The 16,475-nt window shown below is 38.1% G+C and overlaps 1 protein-coding gene across 1 annotated transcript in view; it reads right to left on the reverse strand.

The window, feature by feature from the left end:
- The window catches only part of DOCK4 (dedicator of cytokinesis 4), a 402,523-nt gene that overhangs the window by 22,279 nt on the left and 363,769 nt on the right, over nucleotides 1-16,475 (reverse strand). Inside the window, exons 24-26 of the mRNA XM_017535020.2 lie at nucleotides 15,687-15,814; nucleotides 13,454-13,588; nucleotides 3,239-3,337 (exon numbers count right to left, since the gene is read on the reverse strand). Coding sequence (XP_017390509.1) covers nucleotides 3,239-3,337; nucleotides 13,454-13,588; nucleotides 15,687-15,814 — 362 coding nt within the window. The remainder of the gene's footprint in view (nucleotides 1-3,238; nucleotides 3,338-13,453; nucleotides 13,589-15,686; nucleotides 15,815-16,475) is intronic.

A 16,475-nucleotide genomic window follows, 5' to 3' on the forward strand; every position in this document is an offset into this window, starting at 1 on the left:
CACCAATTCAACTTCCCAAATTGTCCCTAGAATCTATCTCCACAATCACCTCTATTTCAGGCCACAGTAATTTCTAGTGTAGGTTACTACCTCAAATCTTTTACAGTGTTCTGCTTCTCATCTTGACCTCAGTGAATCCTCTTTCTTTCCTTTCTTTTTCTTTTTTTTTTTTTGGAGACATGATCTCCCTCTGTTGCCCAGGTTAGGGAGCAGTGGTGCAACCATAGCTCACTGAAGCCTTGACCTCCCAGGCTGAAGCGATACTCCCATCTCAGCCTCTTGAGTAGCTGGGACTACAGGCATTTGCCCCCATGCCTAGCTAGTTTTTAAAAACGTTTTATAGGAACAGGGTCTTGCCATATTGCCCAGGCTGGTCTCAAACTCCTGGGCTCAAGTAATCCTCCTGCCTTGGCCTCCCAAAGTGCTGGAATTACAGGCATGAGCTATTTGCATCTGTCCAAATGCTTTTTCAACAGTGCAACCAGACAGGTCTTTCTTCCCTCAAATGTGATATTGTCTCTCTCTTCTTAAAACCCTCAAAATATCCTCAAAACAAAGTCTACACTCATTCATACAGCCTTATGAATTAAACTCTATATTCTATCAAACAATCAACAACTATTTCTTGAAGTCCTGCAATGTGCTAGGCATAGTCTAGAATCTGAGGATACAGCAGTGAGCTGGACAAAGCTTCAGACATCAAGGAGTTTATCACCCAGTGGGAAATACACATAAACAGGGAAATACACATAAACAAATAAACAAAAACATTCCAGATTCTAATAAGTGTTACAAAGGTAGGGTAGAGAGACTGAGGTGTCAGTCGGGGCATTCAGGTGATACTTTAGTAGACAGATCTGAACGTTCCAGCCAAAGGTATATCTAGTACACTCCTACTAATCTCAGTTCTCAGCTGAGATCTCCCTTGGAAATTTTTCTGTTGCCTTGCATCTGGGTTGGCAGCAACTCCCACGTGCTCCATAGCACCCTGCAAATTCACCACTCAGGTGCTAATGCCCATTATTTGTCTCGTTACTTCCTTACAGGAACAGGACATCTTGCGCCTGTGTATGTCCCCAGTGTGTGGCACAGTGCTTGCCATGCTTGTGTTGCTCAATCTCCATTTAATCTGAATGGCAGATTAAGTAATTAGTATCATTAAATAATGCTGGTCAGAAGGTCTCGCCATTATTATTATTATTAAGATGGAGTCTCACTGTGTTGCCCAGGCTGCAGTGCAGTGGTGCGATCTTGGCTCATTGCCACCTCCGCCTCCCAGGTTCAAGCGATTCTCCTGGCTCAGCCTCAAGTAGCGGGACTACAGGAATGCACCAACATGCCCAGCTAATTTTTGTATTTTAAGTAGGGATGGGATTTCGCCATGTTGGCCAGGCTGGTCTTGACCTCAGGTGATCCACCTGCGTCGACCTTCCACAGTGCTGGGATTATAGGCCTGAGCCATGGTGCCCAGCCAGCTTCAATAATTTTGAAAAGGGGAATATAATTGTCCTCTGAAAAGATGTATTGGCTGACTGAAATGAGAAAAGTCCACATAAAACACTTTATTCATTATTTCCATTTCTTTTATTACTGCTAACACAAATACCAAAGCATAAAACTCAATACCTAGATAATTAATTATGTCTTTTAGTTTATGCTTCTCTGCTATTTTTTAATTCCCAGGCTCCATAAAAATATGTGCTTTTCCTATGGGAAATTTTCAAATGTGAAGTTGACTTCTTAAGTAAAACCTAACGATTCTTTAACTGTGTTAAGAATACAATTCCTAATGACAGTTAACAAATGCACAATTATTTTCCTTTGACATTATGTATTTCTGTATTCAGAGCGAGTAAGTCCTAAGGCCTTCTATCAATTTTTAATTCTAAACTCAAGATTGAATGTACGGCCAGGCATGGTAGCTCATGCCTGTAATCTGAGTATTTTGGGAGGCTGAGATGGGAGGATTTCTTTAGGCCAGGAGTTTGAGACCAGCCTGGGTAACATAGTGAGCCTCCGCCTCTACAAAAATTTTTTTTTTAAAATTAGCTAAGTGTGGTGTCATATGCCTATAGTCACAGCTACTTGGGAAGCAGAGGTAGGAGGACTGTTTGAGCCCAGGAGTTTGAGGCTACAGTGAGCCGTGATTGTACCACTGCACTCCAGCCTGAGTAACAGTAAAACTCTGTCTCAAGAAAAGAAAAAAGATTCAATTTAAGAATGAAAAACATGATGCCATATGCCAAATGACTGACTGCTGAGAGATTATATTTGCCCCAAATGATTCTTTGTTTTATGTGACTCAGCTTGTCAACTTCTCTAAAGTAACAACAGGAAGATTCTTCTGAGATCATCTAATATTTTCCAGTTAAAGTCACAGATAAGCGACCCCTATGCACTATCCATATTAAAAAATCAACAATTTCTTCCCCTAAGGCACTGGGAAGGCTTCTAATTAAGTAAATACCATAGCAGAACTATACTTTTGGTCCTAGAATTCTCCACCACCCAGCATAAAAGGAATGCTTCCAATATGATGGTTTCCAGATGAAAGTTGTCTGGAAAACTGAAGAGATGGAAGAGAAATAAAAGTAAATAAGGAAGACAACAGATCAAATCATTCTTCCAACTAAGAATAATCAAGCATTTAGTGAAACCATGAAAGACACATTATAGTTCCACAAATCTCACCAAATACCAGATTTTTATAAACCTGGCATCCATATTTCCTATTTAATGTCAGCTTGTCAGAGTAGCATAGCATATTGATTATATTACAGCTGATAGAGAATAACAAATACAACAGTGTATGCCTAGTCAAAAAGTTGTAGCCAGAACTTCTCATTATGGTTTTAGCGAGATTAAATGAGCTAACATATTTACATATTCTCCTTTATCTGCTACTAAGGCAATATTTCTAGGTTCACTTAACTAGAGTTAGTCTATTTGTTTTTATCTCTTCAGTTCTGTTATTCTGCTTCTAGTTTATTGAACTTTGATGACAGGTACTTTATATCCTATATCCTTCTCTGAAATGAGAGTTAATAGCTTTGCTTGAGTAATAGAAATCTTTAAAAGCCAATACAGATAAGATTTGTGGATGAGCCTGAGAAAAAACAGCTTAGAACTTAACGGAAACAGGCAAAGCAACTGTCTAGGATCTTTCTGAACAGTGACGAATAAAAACAAGAGAAACTAAAAAGATATGTTAAAGAAAATTTTAAAAAATGTCACTTACCCTTAGTTCTTCCTTTGTATTGAAACTATCAAGAAGCTGTTGATAATGTCTATCTGTCATTTGCCGTAATAGGGACAGGAGACAAGCAACAAACTCCCCCTAAGTTAAAAAAAAAACATATATTTTTTTTAGTAAGGACATAAAAGAACATCAGTAACTTACACTGAAACTGTCCTCAAAGAGAATACTTTAAAATGAAATCACTATGATCCAAACTTGCCCTGTGAAGTCTTCTTAATCTAAATTACCCAAAATATTACAGCCAAAACTTCTGCCTAGGATGATTACCATTTATTTACTTGGTATTCGCAAATCTATAATTTTAGAGAGGATTTTTTTTTTAACTTGAGTGGACGCTTTTCACTTGGGAACTAACTTGACACATTTAAAGAAGGTGAGGCACTGAGGCTGATGATCATTTACTGAGCATTTAAAATGTTTGCATTGATTCAATCATTTAAGCTCCATATAAACACTATGAGGTAGGGTGTATAAGGCCGTTTTGAAGAAAGTAAAATGTAGTTTCTGATGTGCCAAAGCCTTGCCCCAAGACATTCAACTAGAAAGCAGCAGAGCTGGAGTTATCCCCAGTCTTTCTGCCTCCAAAGCCCTTCCTGTAGCTTCATGCTCCATTTTTGAATTCACATGACCTTCTCCAACTCATCAAAGAGTTGATCTGCTGACTCACAGGGTATAATGAAAGCCATATGTTGCATAATGTCCATTTCAATCTCCTTTTAAAAAACAGTTTTATTCAGATGTCTTGGAGGATTGAAAATAATTTTTCAATTGGCCATTCTTTTCGTGCTTGAGCTCCATGTGATTTATACCCACAAATTCTAATTCTTAAAAATTAACAATAAAAAAGTAAACATAGCATCCATATATTTGAGGACCTATATAAAACTATCACTTGCATTTTTGAATGAACTTCTAATTTAAAATACTTGCATTTTCAGCGTGACCTTTTTGTGCTCAGCAAATAATTTATCTTTTTAAACAGAGTAATAACATTTAAAACAAAACAAATACAATAGGAGAGGCAGTCACTGATAACTAATTGTATAGTATATTTACAGAAGTGCAATTTAATTGGGAACTGGTTTCTTAGATTTTACATGGAAAGAGACTACAGACTTTATAAGTAGAAACTAAAAGCCCTGAGAAGTGGAATTTTTCAATAGAGGCAGCTGGGTCAGGAAAGTTCAATGTATCCTCGATCGCTGCAATGGGAGGCCCAAAGATGCTATAATTCTTAAAGACCATCTCAGGGTAACCAGGTATTCAGGCCAGATCTTTGCTTGCAAATAATCATTTGCAACACAGGGGTATGACAAATAATTGTCTGTATACATATTTTAGGGTAAATATTCAAGAAACTAACCAGTGTGGGCCAGAAGAAACATCCTCCAAGCTCAACACATACTTTGTTAATGAACAAGGGAATCCTTGATATTTAACAAAAGAATTAAAAATTTACAGGCAACATTATTAATATTTTTGTGTATGTGTGTAAGGAAGTAGCCCAACCCAACACTAGGAAAAAAATGATCTGGAAGGACTGCAAGAACAGTGCCTGGTGCTCACACAGGACTGGGAATAACAGTGCCTTTTTTTTTTTTTAAACCAGCCAGACTGGAAAAACCTCACAATTATTAAGGCATCAGTTAGAATACCAAAAAGAGTGTTTCCTCAGTACTGGAGAAAAAGTATTCCTAGAGTAAATGCTGTTCTGGAACTACCTCACAAATTTCAAAAGCAAGTCCTAAAATGATCAAATAGTTTCCAATAAATTTAAACTTATTCTATAGCAAAGCTGAAAGGTACTTTTTAAAAATTAAAAAAAAAATCCACCTCTCAACAATGCAAAACTCACGATGTCTGGCATGCAATAAAAAATTACCAGGCAGGTCAAGAAGAAGGAGAAAATGATGCAAATGAGGAGAAAAAGTAATATATCGGTAGAAACAGATCCAGAAATGACACAGATGCTAGAACTACCAGACAAGAACATTAACATAGTTATATATGTATTCTAATTATTCAGGAAGCTAAAGGAAAGACTGAATATATTTATTTAGAGATGGAAGTCATAAAAAGAGCCCAAATTAAACTTCTAGAGATGAAGGCTACAATTTGTGAGATAAAAATTCACTGAATGGGTCAAGTGGCAGATTAGACATTGCAGAAGAAAAGATTATTGAACTTGAAAGGGAGGGCAGTAGAAATTCTCCAAAATAAAGCACAAAAAAAAAAAAAAAAAAAAACCTAAAATAAAAAAAAACAGTAAAAAAGCATCAGTGAACTGTAGGACAACTTCAATTAGCAGAATATCTATGTAACTGAAAGTCTCAAAGAGAAGGAAGAGACAGAAACAGTAATTGAAGAAATGAGAATAAACCTTTTCAAACTCTTTGAAAATTATAAACCTATATATCAAAGAATCTCTACAAACCCCAAGCACAAGAAATAAGAAGAAAACGACGCCAAGGCACATCATAATCAAATTGATTACAGCCAGTGGTAGAGAAAATCTTAAAATACTATTCAGAAAAAAAATAAAAAAGGTGCATTACATAGAGAAGAACAAAGACAAACATGAGAGAAAAGTTCTCTTGGAAAAAATACAAGCTGAAAGACGACGGAGCAAGAGCTTCAGAGAACAAAAAGGAAAAAAAAAACACCAAAAAACTATCAACCAAGAATTTGTTACTCAGGAAAAGTATCTTCCAAAAGCAAAGACAAAATAAAGACTTTTCAAACCTCCCAAAGCGTATTCACCACCTCTATTCAACACTGTACTGAAGGTTTTAATCAGTGCAATAAGGCGACAAAAGGCTATCAGGAATACAGATTTGAAAGGAATTTTTAAAAAGCTGTCTTTCTTCACAGAGAGCATAGCTGTGTACATAGAAAAAACTACGGAATTATCAAAGAGCTACTAGAACTAATCGAGTTTATTGACATTCCAGAATATAAGATTAACATAGAAAAATCTATTTTACTTCTACACACTAAAAATGAACAATCAGAAATTGAAATTTAAAATATCATTAAAATATGAAATAATTTCTAATATATGTGACCAAAGATGTGTAAAATCTGCACACTGAAAGCTGCAAAACGCTGAGGAGTGAAGTTAAAGTCCTAAAAAGATGAAGATATTACATGTTCATGGATTGGGTATGCAGTATTGTTAAGATGCCAATTCTGGCTGGACGCAGTGGCTCATGCCTGTAATCCCAACACTTTGGGAGTCTAAGGTGAATCACCTGAGGTCAGAAGTTTGAGACCAACCTAGCCAACATTGTGAAACCCATCTCTACTAAAAATACAAAATTGGGCATGGTGGCACATGCCTGTAATCCCAGCTACTCAGGAGGCTGAGGCTGGAGAATCACTTGAACTCTGGAGGTGGAGGTTGCAGTGAGCCGAGACCACACCATTGCATTCCAGCCTAGGTGACAAGAGTGAAATTCCCTCTTAAAAGAAAAGAAAATCAATTCTCCCAAAATCGATAACTGGATTCAATGCAATCCCAGTCATTATCCTAGCATAGTTTTGGGGGTTAGAAATTGAAAGGCTGATCTGACTTTAAAATCCATAAGGAAGTGCAAAGGTGCTAAAATAGTCAAAACAACTTAGAAAAAGAGAAGTTGGAAGGCTTACACTTCCTGACTTTAAGATTTATTATAAAACATGACAATGAAGATAGTATGTTATTGGTGTCAAAACAGAAAAACAGGTAAATGGAACACAAGAGCCAAACCCAGGAACAAATCAAATGTCTACCACGGGGCACGTGAATGAAGAAACAAATTATGGTATATCCACACAACGAAATACTATTCAGCAATAAGAAGGAATAAACTATCGATATTATGTGAAGTTAGCCAGAATCCCTGCCCGTATGTCCCCAAAATACGATTAACAGCTATGTACTACACGATTCCATTCATATCAAATTCTAAAAAAATGCAAACTTATGTATAGTAACAGATAAGTTACTATAAAAAGCAGGTTAGCAGTTGTTTGAGTTAGCATGGAAGGGCAAGAGAGAGGGACTAGAGAAGGGCAAGGAAGTTTTGGAGAGTGATAGACATATTTGCTATCTTGATTGTGGTGATGGTTCATAGAAATACACATATGTCAAAACTAAAATTAGACATTTCAAACAGCTGTCATTTATTTTATGTCAATTATACCTCTACAAAATAAAAAAGACATATGACAATATTATGATTTATGCAATGGCACTATGTATAAGTTACCATACTTGGATTATACTATTGAATTCGTTCTTTGTTTGGGCCTTGTTGGGTTGACATAATCAACAAAGAAAAGTTAATTATCTCTTAAGGTTCAGACATTTACCCCAGGTTCCACAGCTTGAATTTGTGAAGCTGGGATGTGAACCCAGGTATCTGTTCTAGAAGTCTGTACTCAGTGACTCATCTTCCTTCTGCTCAGACTATTGTATTACAGAGAAAATATACCTGAGGTTTTTTTATTTTAGTTTTTAAATTATAATTAAAATATAATATACTAGAATCCATCAGTTGATAACTGATGCTCATACTTTTTTACCTTTCTCTTAACTATGCCTTGACTTAAATATGCAAATCTAGTTAGTAGAAACCCATTCATTTCTTTTCCATCTCTTAGTTTTCCATATCATATTCCCATTGTATCTAACACAGCTACTAGATTAATTTTTCTAAGACATTTACTTCAACACAGAATCCTTTGAATAGCGAAATATGCTGAAGTGGAAGGAATGACATATTTCTTGTTGCAAATTTAGTAATAAGAAATTTCATGCAGTAATGAACAGACTTTCATTTTAAGTCTTTACAGTCAATATATATAGGGGAGAAACCTGTTTGAATTCAGATTAATGATTTTATTTGTCATATCTGACTCAGGCCCATTGCAATAACTTATAATCATGACATATAATCTGTTGGGCATTTATGATGTATTACTGTCAATGCCAATATCTACTCTACAATGACATTTTATGTATTCACTTATGCTGTGTAGAAACTCCAAGCACATTCAACTCTGTTAGGAGGCCTAGATGTCCAATTACTAATGTATGTTTTATCTATAATGTATTTTTTTGCTCTATTTTAAAATTTAAAATATAATTAATTTTTAAAATTTTTCCATAGGTTTTTGGGGAACAGGTGGTATTTGGCTACAAGAGTAAGTTTTTTAGTGGTGATTTGTGAGATGTCCAATTACTAATGTATATTTTATCTGTAATGTAATTTTCTTTGTTTTTAGGATATTTTAAGGGTATATCTATATGTAAATCCTAGACCCACAATTTGTTAAAAAGAAATAAAAAGCCATCAGTGGCCAAGATGTACTTAGCCGCAGTGTGAAAATTTCTTATATATAAATCACCTTGAAAACACTGTAATCTTCAGGGGCCATTTTATGTATAGACTGAGTACAATGGGAATTTCTACAAATGACTGTGTATAGCAAGGGCCCTAGATGGCTACAACTGTCTTCATGAAACATATTAGACACATGCATTACTTTTTTCACATATTTCTTACAGAATTAACCCAGACCCATTTCCATACCCCAACCACAAACCAACAACACCTGAAAACTTTAGATAAGCATACCACAGTGGCTGTCTTCGACCTGGCCTATACCCAGAAGAATCTGCTCCATAAATGGTACTTAACAGAGCTGTGAACAAGGAAGCATTTATAAATTGTAAGGAACTCTGGAGCTCCATTAGTTGACGATGCAAGTCAAGTGGTCATTTCTACTGCTTTATAAAATCTGCTTTTACCTATAATTAGACTTGTGAAAGGAACTGATCACAATGGTGGTTTTTCTGTTTTGTTTTGTTTTTTAGCTAGAGAGAGCATTTTAAAATTCAAAAAACTGTTGGTGGAAAAACAAAAAGTACAGTCCTTTTAAATTTTAAAAATAAGGCTCTGTTATCTGGAACTATGATACGGCAGAAGCCAGTGCTCATGCTGGTATGGCTGGGAGATGGGGTAACAATCATGGTGATTACAGAGCACTGGAAGAATTATCATGGCATGTTGTGGGATCTGCATTTACTCACAGTGTGTCTACTTGACAGGGGCACTTCTCCATACATGTGTCTGCACAGACTGAAAAGGTGCTCAGTGTAGAACTGCCACTTTAAAGACTCCCTATTCAGAAAGCCTGTTCTCTATGAGAAAATGATAAATTCAACAGATCTTCAGTCTTTAGAGAATGGATTTTGTGAAAGACCAGAGCATGTTTCTCGCTTTAGAATTATTATAACAATACAACAAGCACATCTGCAACAATCACGGTATTACTGAGACTGCTGCTGCTACCACAACGACTAATGGCCAGCACGGACTGAGTATTAGGCCAGATACTGTTTAAATACCTTTACAAATTTGATGAAATCCTCACACTAACTTTGAGATAGGCATAGCTATTTTCTCTGATTTATTTATTTATTTATGAGACAGGATCTGGCTGTGTCACCTAGGCTGGAGTCCAGTGGTGTGGTCTTGGCTCACTGCAACCTCGACCTCCTGGGTTCAAGCCATTCTTCTTGCCTCAGTCTCTTGAATAGTTGGGATTGCAGGTACCCACCAACATGCCTGGCTATTTTTTTTGTATTTTTAGTAGAAATGAAATTTCACCATGTTAGGCTGGTCTCAAACCCCGCCTCAAGCAATATGCCCACCTTGGCCTCCCAAAGTGCTGGGATTACAGGTGTGAGCCATGGCACCAGGCCTATTTTCTCTGTTTTAAAGACAAATAAACGGAGGCTTAGAGACATTAGTAACTTGGCCAACATCACAGAGTCGGTGCAATGGCAGAGTAGGAATCAAACTAGGTCTGAATATTCTTAAAAAAAGAAGTCTTAAAGTATAAAAACAAAGATATCAAATAACTTATGTGTGTGTTTCCTAGAAAATTTCACCCCACATATCTTGAGAGTTTGGTTTCTCACACAGCAAGGGTACACAGAGCTATGCAGGAAGGATTCTCCTCATGTGATTTTCTTAGAATTTAGTACCAGGACAATAAGTTTGTCTGCCCTACACCACTTCCATCCACAGACCTGATTCACTGACTTCTTGAAGTCTCGTAATTGGCATTGGTTCTTACACCATAATGGCCTGAAAAACATGTGTATCCCATAGAGATCTGATGCAGACAACTTTGTACACTCTGCATGTCGATACAAAGTAATTTGAAAGTGTTTTTAGCCTTTGATTTCAGGCAATCTTTAACCATGTCCATCATTTGCTATGATTCTGTTTTCTGTGCCATTATAACTTTTGAACTATGTAAGAGTTATGTTGCTAGGAAGCAATCAAAATGTTACCATCAAAACCATAATGAAGGAGACATCCTTCCACTTCCAGGTTGAAAGTGTAGACATACTTCTCTGCTATTCCTCCTGCTAAGTCCAACTAAAAACCTGAATACCTGGCCAGGTACGGTGGCTCACACCTGTAATCCCAGTACTTTGGGAGGCCAAGGCAGGCAGATCCCAAGGTCAGGAGATTGAGACCATCCTGGTTAACACGGTGAAACCCATCTCTACTAAAAATACAAAAAAATTGCCAGGTGTGGTGGTGGGTGCCTGTAATCCCAGCTTTTCAGGAGGCTGAGGCAGGAGAATCACATGAACCCAAGAGGCAGAGATTGCAGTAAGCCAAGATTGAGCCACTGCATTCCAGCCTGGGTGACAGAGTGAGACTCCATCTCACACACACACACACACACACACACACCTGAATATCAAATATAAAACAAACAGAAAAAGACTCTGACAGGTGGAGAAAGAGGGCAGACTGGCCAAGAACCTTGGGACCTGACGAAGGCCACAGTGTGCAGCTCTCTGGGTTTTCTTTTTTGCCTCACACATTTCAGAGCTGGGATGGAGAGGCCAAACTGTGAAACACCAATAGTTGGTAGACAAAAGAAAAAGTCCCGACAAAACCTTATTTCTCCAGCCAACGTACCAGGAAAGGGCAGCTCTACAGGGCAATACTTTTAGCCACAACTGTTCTATTCTAGCTCAACGCCACAGAAAACTTTGGCCTCAGTTGCCAGCTCACTGCAAAGGCTGAGTGAGGAGCCTAGATTTCTACCCTCACGAGGATGTAGTGAGGAGCCCCAAAACCTCTCCTAGAGTGGAGCCAGAGAAGGTCCAATAGCAAGCAGGTACTTTCACACCCATGGGTCAGTATTGGTGAAGACAGTGGGAGGAGCCTGGACTTCCACCCACAATTGGCAGTAACAAGTCATATTTTCCCTCCCCACAGGGGTGGTGTCAAAGAGGCCTAGTAGAAAGTCAGGATGGTTACCATGGCCCAGCAGTAACAAAGCCACTCCTACCACGTTGTCAATAGGGACTATATGTAGAACCAGAATTTCCACCTCATCCCGCAGTCACAAGGAGCTCTCTTGCCTCAGGTGTCAATGGAGGGAGGCCAAGAAGCAAACCTAGATTTCTAGCCCTGTCTCACCGTAACATGTAGGCACTCACTGTTCCCCTGATGAGTGGTGTCACTTAAAACTAGCTAAAACAGAAGGTTTATGTAAGATCCAGAGCCTTTGCAGAAATGTCTTGATTATAACAGAAAATAACATGTCCTATCAAGAACCAAGAATTTCTCCAATTGGATGAAAAAGACAATCGATAGATGTCCACACTGCAAGGTCAGAGATGTTAGAATTATCTGACACATGCAAAATTCACTCAAAATGGGTAAGGGACTTAAATGTAAAATATAAAACTATACTGCTTTTAGGAAAGAAACTAGGAGCTAACCTTTAAGATACAGGGCTAGGCAAAAAGAGTCAAAAGCTTGACCCATAAAAGGAAAAATTAATAAACTGGATTTAAATGAAATTAAAAACTTTTGCTCTGCAAAGCTTGTTAAGAGGTAGAGAAAACAAGCTACAGAGTGGGAGAAGATACCTGCAAATCACATATTGTAAAAAGAAATAAAAACACAACAGTGAAAAAACAAGCCAATTAAAAACTGGCAAAAAGACACGAAAAGACATTTCACTGAAGAGGATATACTAACGGCAAATAAGTATGTAAAAAGATGCTCAGCATCATTAGCCATTAGGGACATGCAAATTAAAACCACAGTAAGATATCACTACAGAGCTATCAGAATGCTCTCCACTCCAAAACAAGGACAACACCAAATGCTGATAAGAGTACTGAGAAAGTGGACCATTCCTACCTTGCATATATAGTAGACCCATTATTTTCCATAGTGGTTGTATCATTTCATATTCATGAATATACATAAATAGATACACATATATAAACTGTCGGATATGTTATTTTTAAATATTTTCTTAATGTTTTACATGTAATATAAAATATAAATATTAGACTCAAAATAGTGGCACTTGAAAGCACCTCAAAATTTGCCAATTCCAGGCTGGGCATAGTGGCCCAAACCCTACACTCTGGGATGCCGAGGTGAGTGGATTATCTGAGGTCAGGAGCTCGAGACCATCTGACGAACACGGTGAAACTCTGTCTCTACTAAAAATACAAAAATTAGCTGGGTGTGGTGGTGGGCACCTGTAATCCCAGCTACTCAGGAAGCTGAAGCGGCGGAATCTCTTGAACCCGGGAGGTGGAGGTTCTAGTGAGCCAAGATCACACCATTGCACTCCAGCATTGGCGACAAAGAGAGACTCAGTCTCAAAGAAAAAAAAAATGCCAATTCCAACCTTCTCATTTCTTAGCTGAGGAAACTGAGGCCTAGAAAAATTACGATCCCAAGTAGTAAGAGTGAAAAATTTGGAATGAAAATTCAGTGCCCCTGACTCCTATTACTCTGTTTCACTCTTCTCACTCAAGCAATTTGATGGATGATAAGAGAACAAAAAGTTACCAAGTAGGCTTGGGATATAAAATCATGAGTTAATTTAAACAGGGCAAGGTATGACTAATATCAAAGTTGGCTTTCTGCAAGTAAAAACTGCTTATTCCAAGTTCCCTTAACAAACATGCTTTATATCTTGGTTTCCTTATGTGATTAAGGTAGTCTCATATGATTTTGAAATGCTCACGGGTTACTCTCCTAAGGCTAGATTTTCCAGATGATAACATCAAGCCACCTGCAACGTGACTGACGCTTTAACAAGCATGACCAGGCCCTGTTCCACGTGCCACCTGTTCTATGATCTTACAGTGACATCCTGGAACTGGAACCGCATTGCTGAGCTGGATGGCTGAGGTCGGCTGGTGATCTCCAATATGGTCCTCAGCAGGATATCCAGCAAGCTGGTCACTATCACATCTATTTCCTCCAGCACAGATTTTTCCTTAAGAGAGAAAAAAATGTGTTCAGGAAATTGGGGTTTAACATGCATTTTAATCTAACAGAAAAGGGGAAATCCAAGGGTCAGAGAACTTGAGAGACCTGGATTTCTCCTAAGTGAATGATCTTTTACAGTAAACAAAGGCACAGAGAAGTTAATGGCTTACCCAAGAGTATACAACTTAGGGGCGTAATGGATACCTGAGATACAAATAAAAAGGTGGGTGATGTTATGAAGGCATAACAGACTAACTCAGAACACCAGCTAGGCTCCCAACAGGGTGTGCTACCTTAGGCAATTCAGTTTGCCTCCTGGCCTGACTCTTCATGCAATGCCATCCTGGTTCTTGGTCTATAATTCCCCCGTTCCAGACTGTGCTTATATTTACTTTTCTCATCACTAGAGTTGCATCAGTCATTTTCCAAAACTCTATTTTAAGTACCAATGTCTATTCCTATAAAAAATGATTTTTAAAAGTCTTTGCATGTAAATATCAGGAAACAGCGTTTGGCCCAGGCAAATATCCCTTAGCTACAGAATGGATCTGAGGTCAGTGGCCATATGGGAACTGCTTTCCTGATGCAAAGTTAACATTATCCACACCCCAGGACTTGAAAAAGAAACCCAAATTGCCCTGCACTGACTGTATGTGATGGATTTGTGTTCTTACTACACCTGCACAAAACAAAACTCTATGTACAAATGTTCCTAACCAAGGAGATCAGTCTTTGTAAAAATACTTTTAGAAAGTACAAGTTGGAAAGAGCTTTTTGGCTAGGATTTTATGATAAATTTTCTTACACTTGCAAGAAAACTACCAAGGTTTTCCCTCCAGCGAGTTAGTCTCTGCTTTAAATGTCTTACAGAGAGCAGAAGTTGTGGAGGTGCTTTCTTTTTATTTCTCATCTGCTGTTTTCATTTCTGTGCAGTGAACTATCTAACTTACATTTTACCCTCAGCAATTATAATTTGGAAAAAGATTCTTACTAGGCATAGCATGGTTATTCTTTATAGAATTTTATAGAGGGAGGTTTAAATGTGAACTCATGCCTTCTGTCACCACTGTTCTATTCAGTTCCAAATCACCCTTGGGGCCCGGATTATGGGGGTGGGAAAAGTAAACTGCTTTGTTCCGTGCAGGTTCCTCTTATTACACTTCCAGAGGCAGAATTTCTAGGCTTTTTCTCTCAATTGTCAACTCCATTCCCATGCTACTGGGACTCTATCTCCAACAACTCCACTGAGGTCCCATCCCAGCTCACTGATCTTCAGAAGCTGATTGTAAGTGACAAATTGGGAAACTGTAGCATAGAGGAAGCAGAGACAGGAGTCTTGGCACTCCTTGCCAAACTCTGCTCCATAAAACCTGTTACTGATGAGTAAAATGGTTACTTAACAGTTGCATATTGGCAGAATTGGAACAGGATATTCTCCATATGTGGATTTCACACCAGACCCCTGAGCCATGAACACAAATACTCTTGAGTTGTCCCATTTATAAGCAAGCATGTGATTCTTCTCATTTTGCACTGCATTTTCTAATGCAGTTGCATTGCATCAAGAATTAGGCACATTGACAGGAATCCCCAAATCCATAATAATTTGGAGATCATGGTTGGCGCCAAGTAATGGTTATATTGTAAGATACCCCCAATCTCCTGGGGCTGTCCTTTGCTTCTGCAACTTCCAGGGGACCCGGCCTAAGGGCCATAGCCAAGTTCTGAGTATCATTATGCCGCCTTTCACAGAAAGGATCAAAAACAACTTCACGTTGCAAGCAGTAATTTATTCTTGCCACAGAGAAGTCATCATATCAAGACTAAAGACACATGTAGGAGGCTTTGAGATTTCTAATTTTTCTCACTCAGTATGCAGTTCTTCCTTGAAATGCAAGTTTGGGGAACCCAGGTTATTTGGGGTTAGAGAATCCCACAAGGTTAAAAAAATTCCTTCCAAAGAGAAGTAATAAGTCCAGCCCAGTTGGAAATAAAAGTGAGTCTTAGAGCATTCCTCTTTAGTGTAGTTTCTTTGTAGACTTTTACAAGTTTATTTCCAGAAGCCATTTGATAGGAACTATATACTAGGACCTGTATTTACTTACTGAGCTGTTTTTCTTGATGAGACAAAATACGTTGCTAAGGATACGTGCACACATGATCAGGTCCTTCTGTTCTTGCAAGTGAATATGGAGGTGATGTAACACGACAGGCAGAAGAATGTACCGGGAATCTGAAGAGAGAAGAGTCATTAGTGTCACATCTGTTGGAGTCCCACACAATACCTAGGGCAAATCCTTATCTACTTTTAATCCAATTTTAGTTGTTAAATTATTAACACATGTAGTTACAAAGGTATTAGTTCTGCAAGGTTTATATTGAAAAACAGTAGTTCCTTTCCCCAAAGCACAATTCCTACACTCTGGAGGCCTTTGACACTTTTAGGTAAAATAGATATCCTTTTAAAATTGTTTTAAATATCTAAATTACATGCTTCTCTTGCTGTTTCCTGAATTTTCGTTAAGAGAGACTGTCTACTGACTTTCTACGATGGTAGATGAGAACTTAGTTTTTCCATTTTTTTTTTTAACCCCCGGATATGGATCGGCTGTTTCCCCACCCAAATTTCATCTTGAATTATAGCTCCCATAATTCCTTGTGGAAGTCGCCCGATGGGAGATAACTGAATCATGGGGGTAGTTTCTCCTATACTGTCCTCGGGGTAGTGAATATGTCTCAAGAGATCTGATGATTTTATAACAGGTTTCTCTTTTCACTTAGCTTCACTCTCTCTTCTCTGCCACCATGTAAGACACAAGACATGCCTTTCACCTTCTGCCATGACTATGAGGCCTTCTGTGAGTCCATTAAACCTCTTTTTTTTTTTTTTTTTT

The sequence above is a fragment of the Cebus imitator genome, unplaced genomic scaffold (assembly GCF_001604975.1).
Source record: "Cebus imitator isolate Cc_AM_T3 unplaced genomic scaffold, Cebus_imitator-1.0 Scaffold90, whole genome shotgun sequence".
Lineage (NCBI taxonomy): Eukaryota > Metazoa > Chordata > Mammalia > Primates > Cebidae > Cebus > Cebus imitator.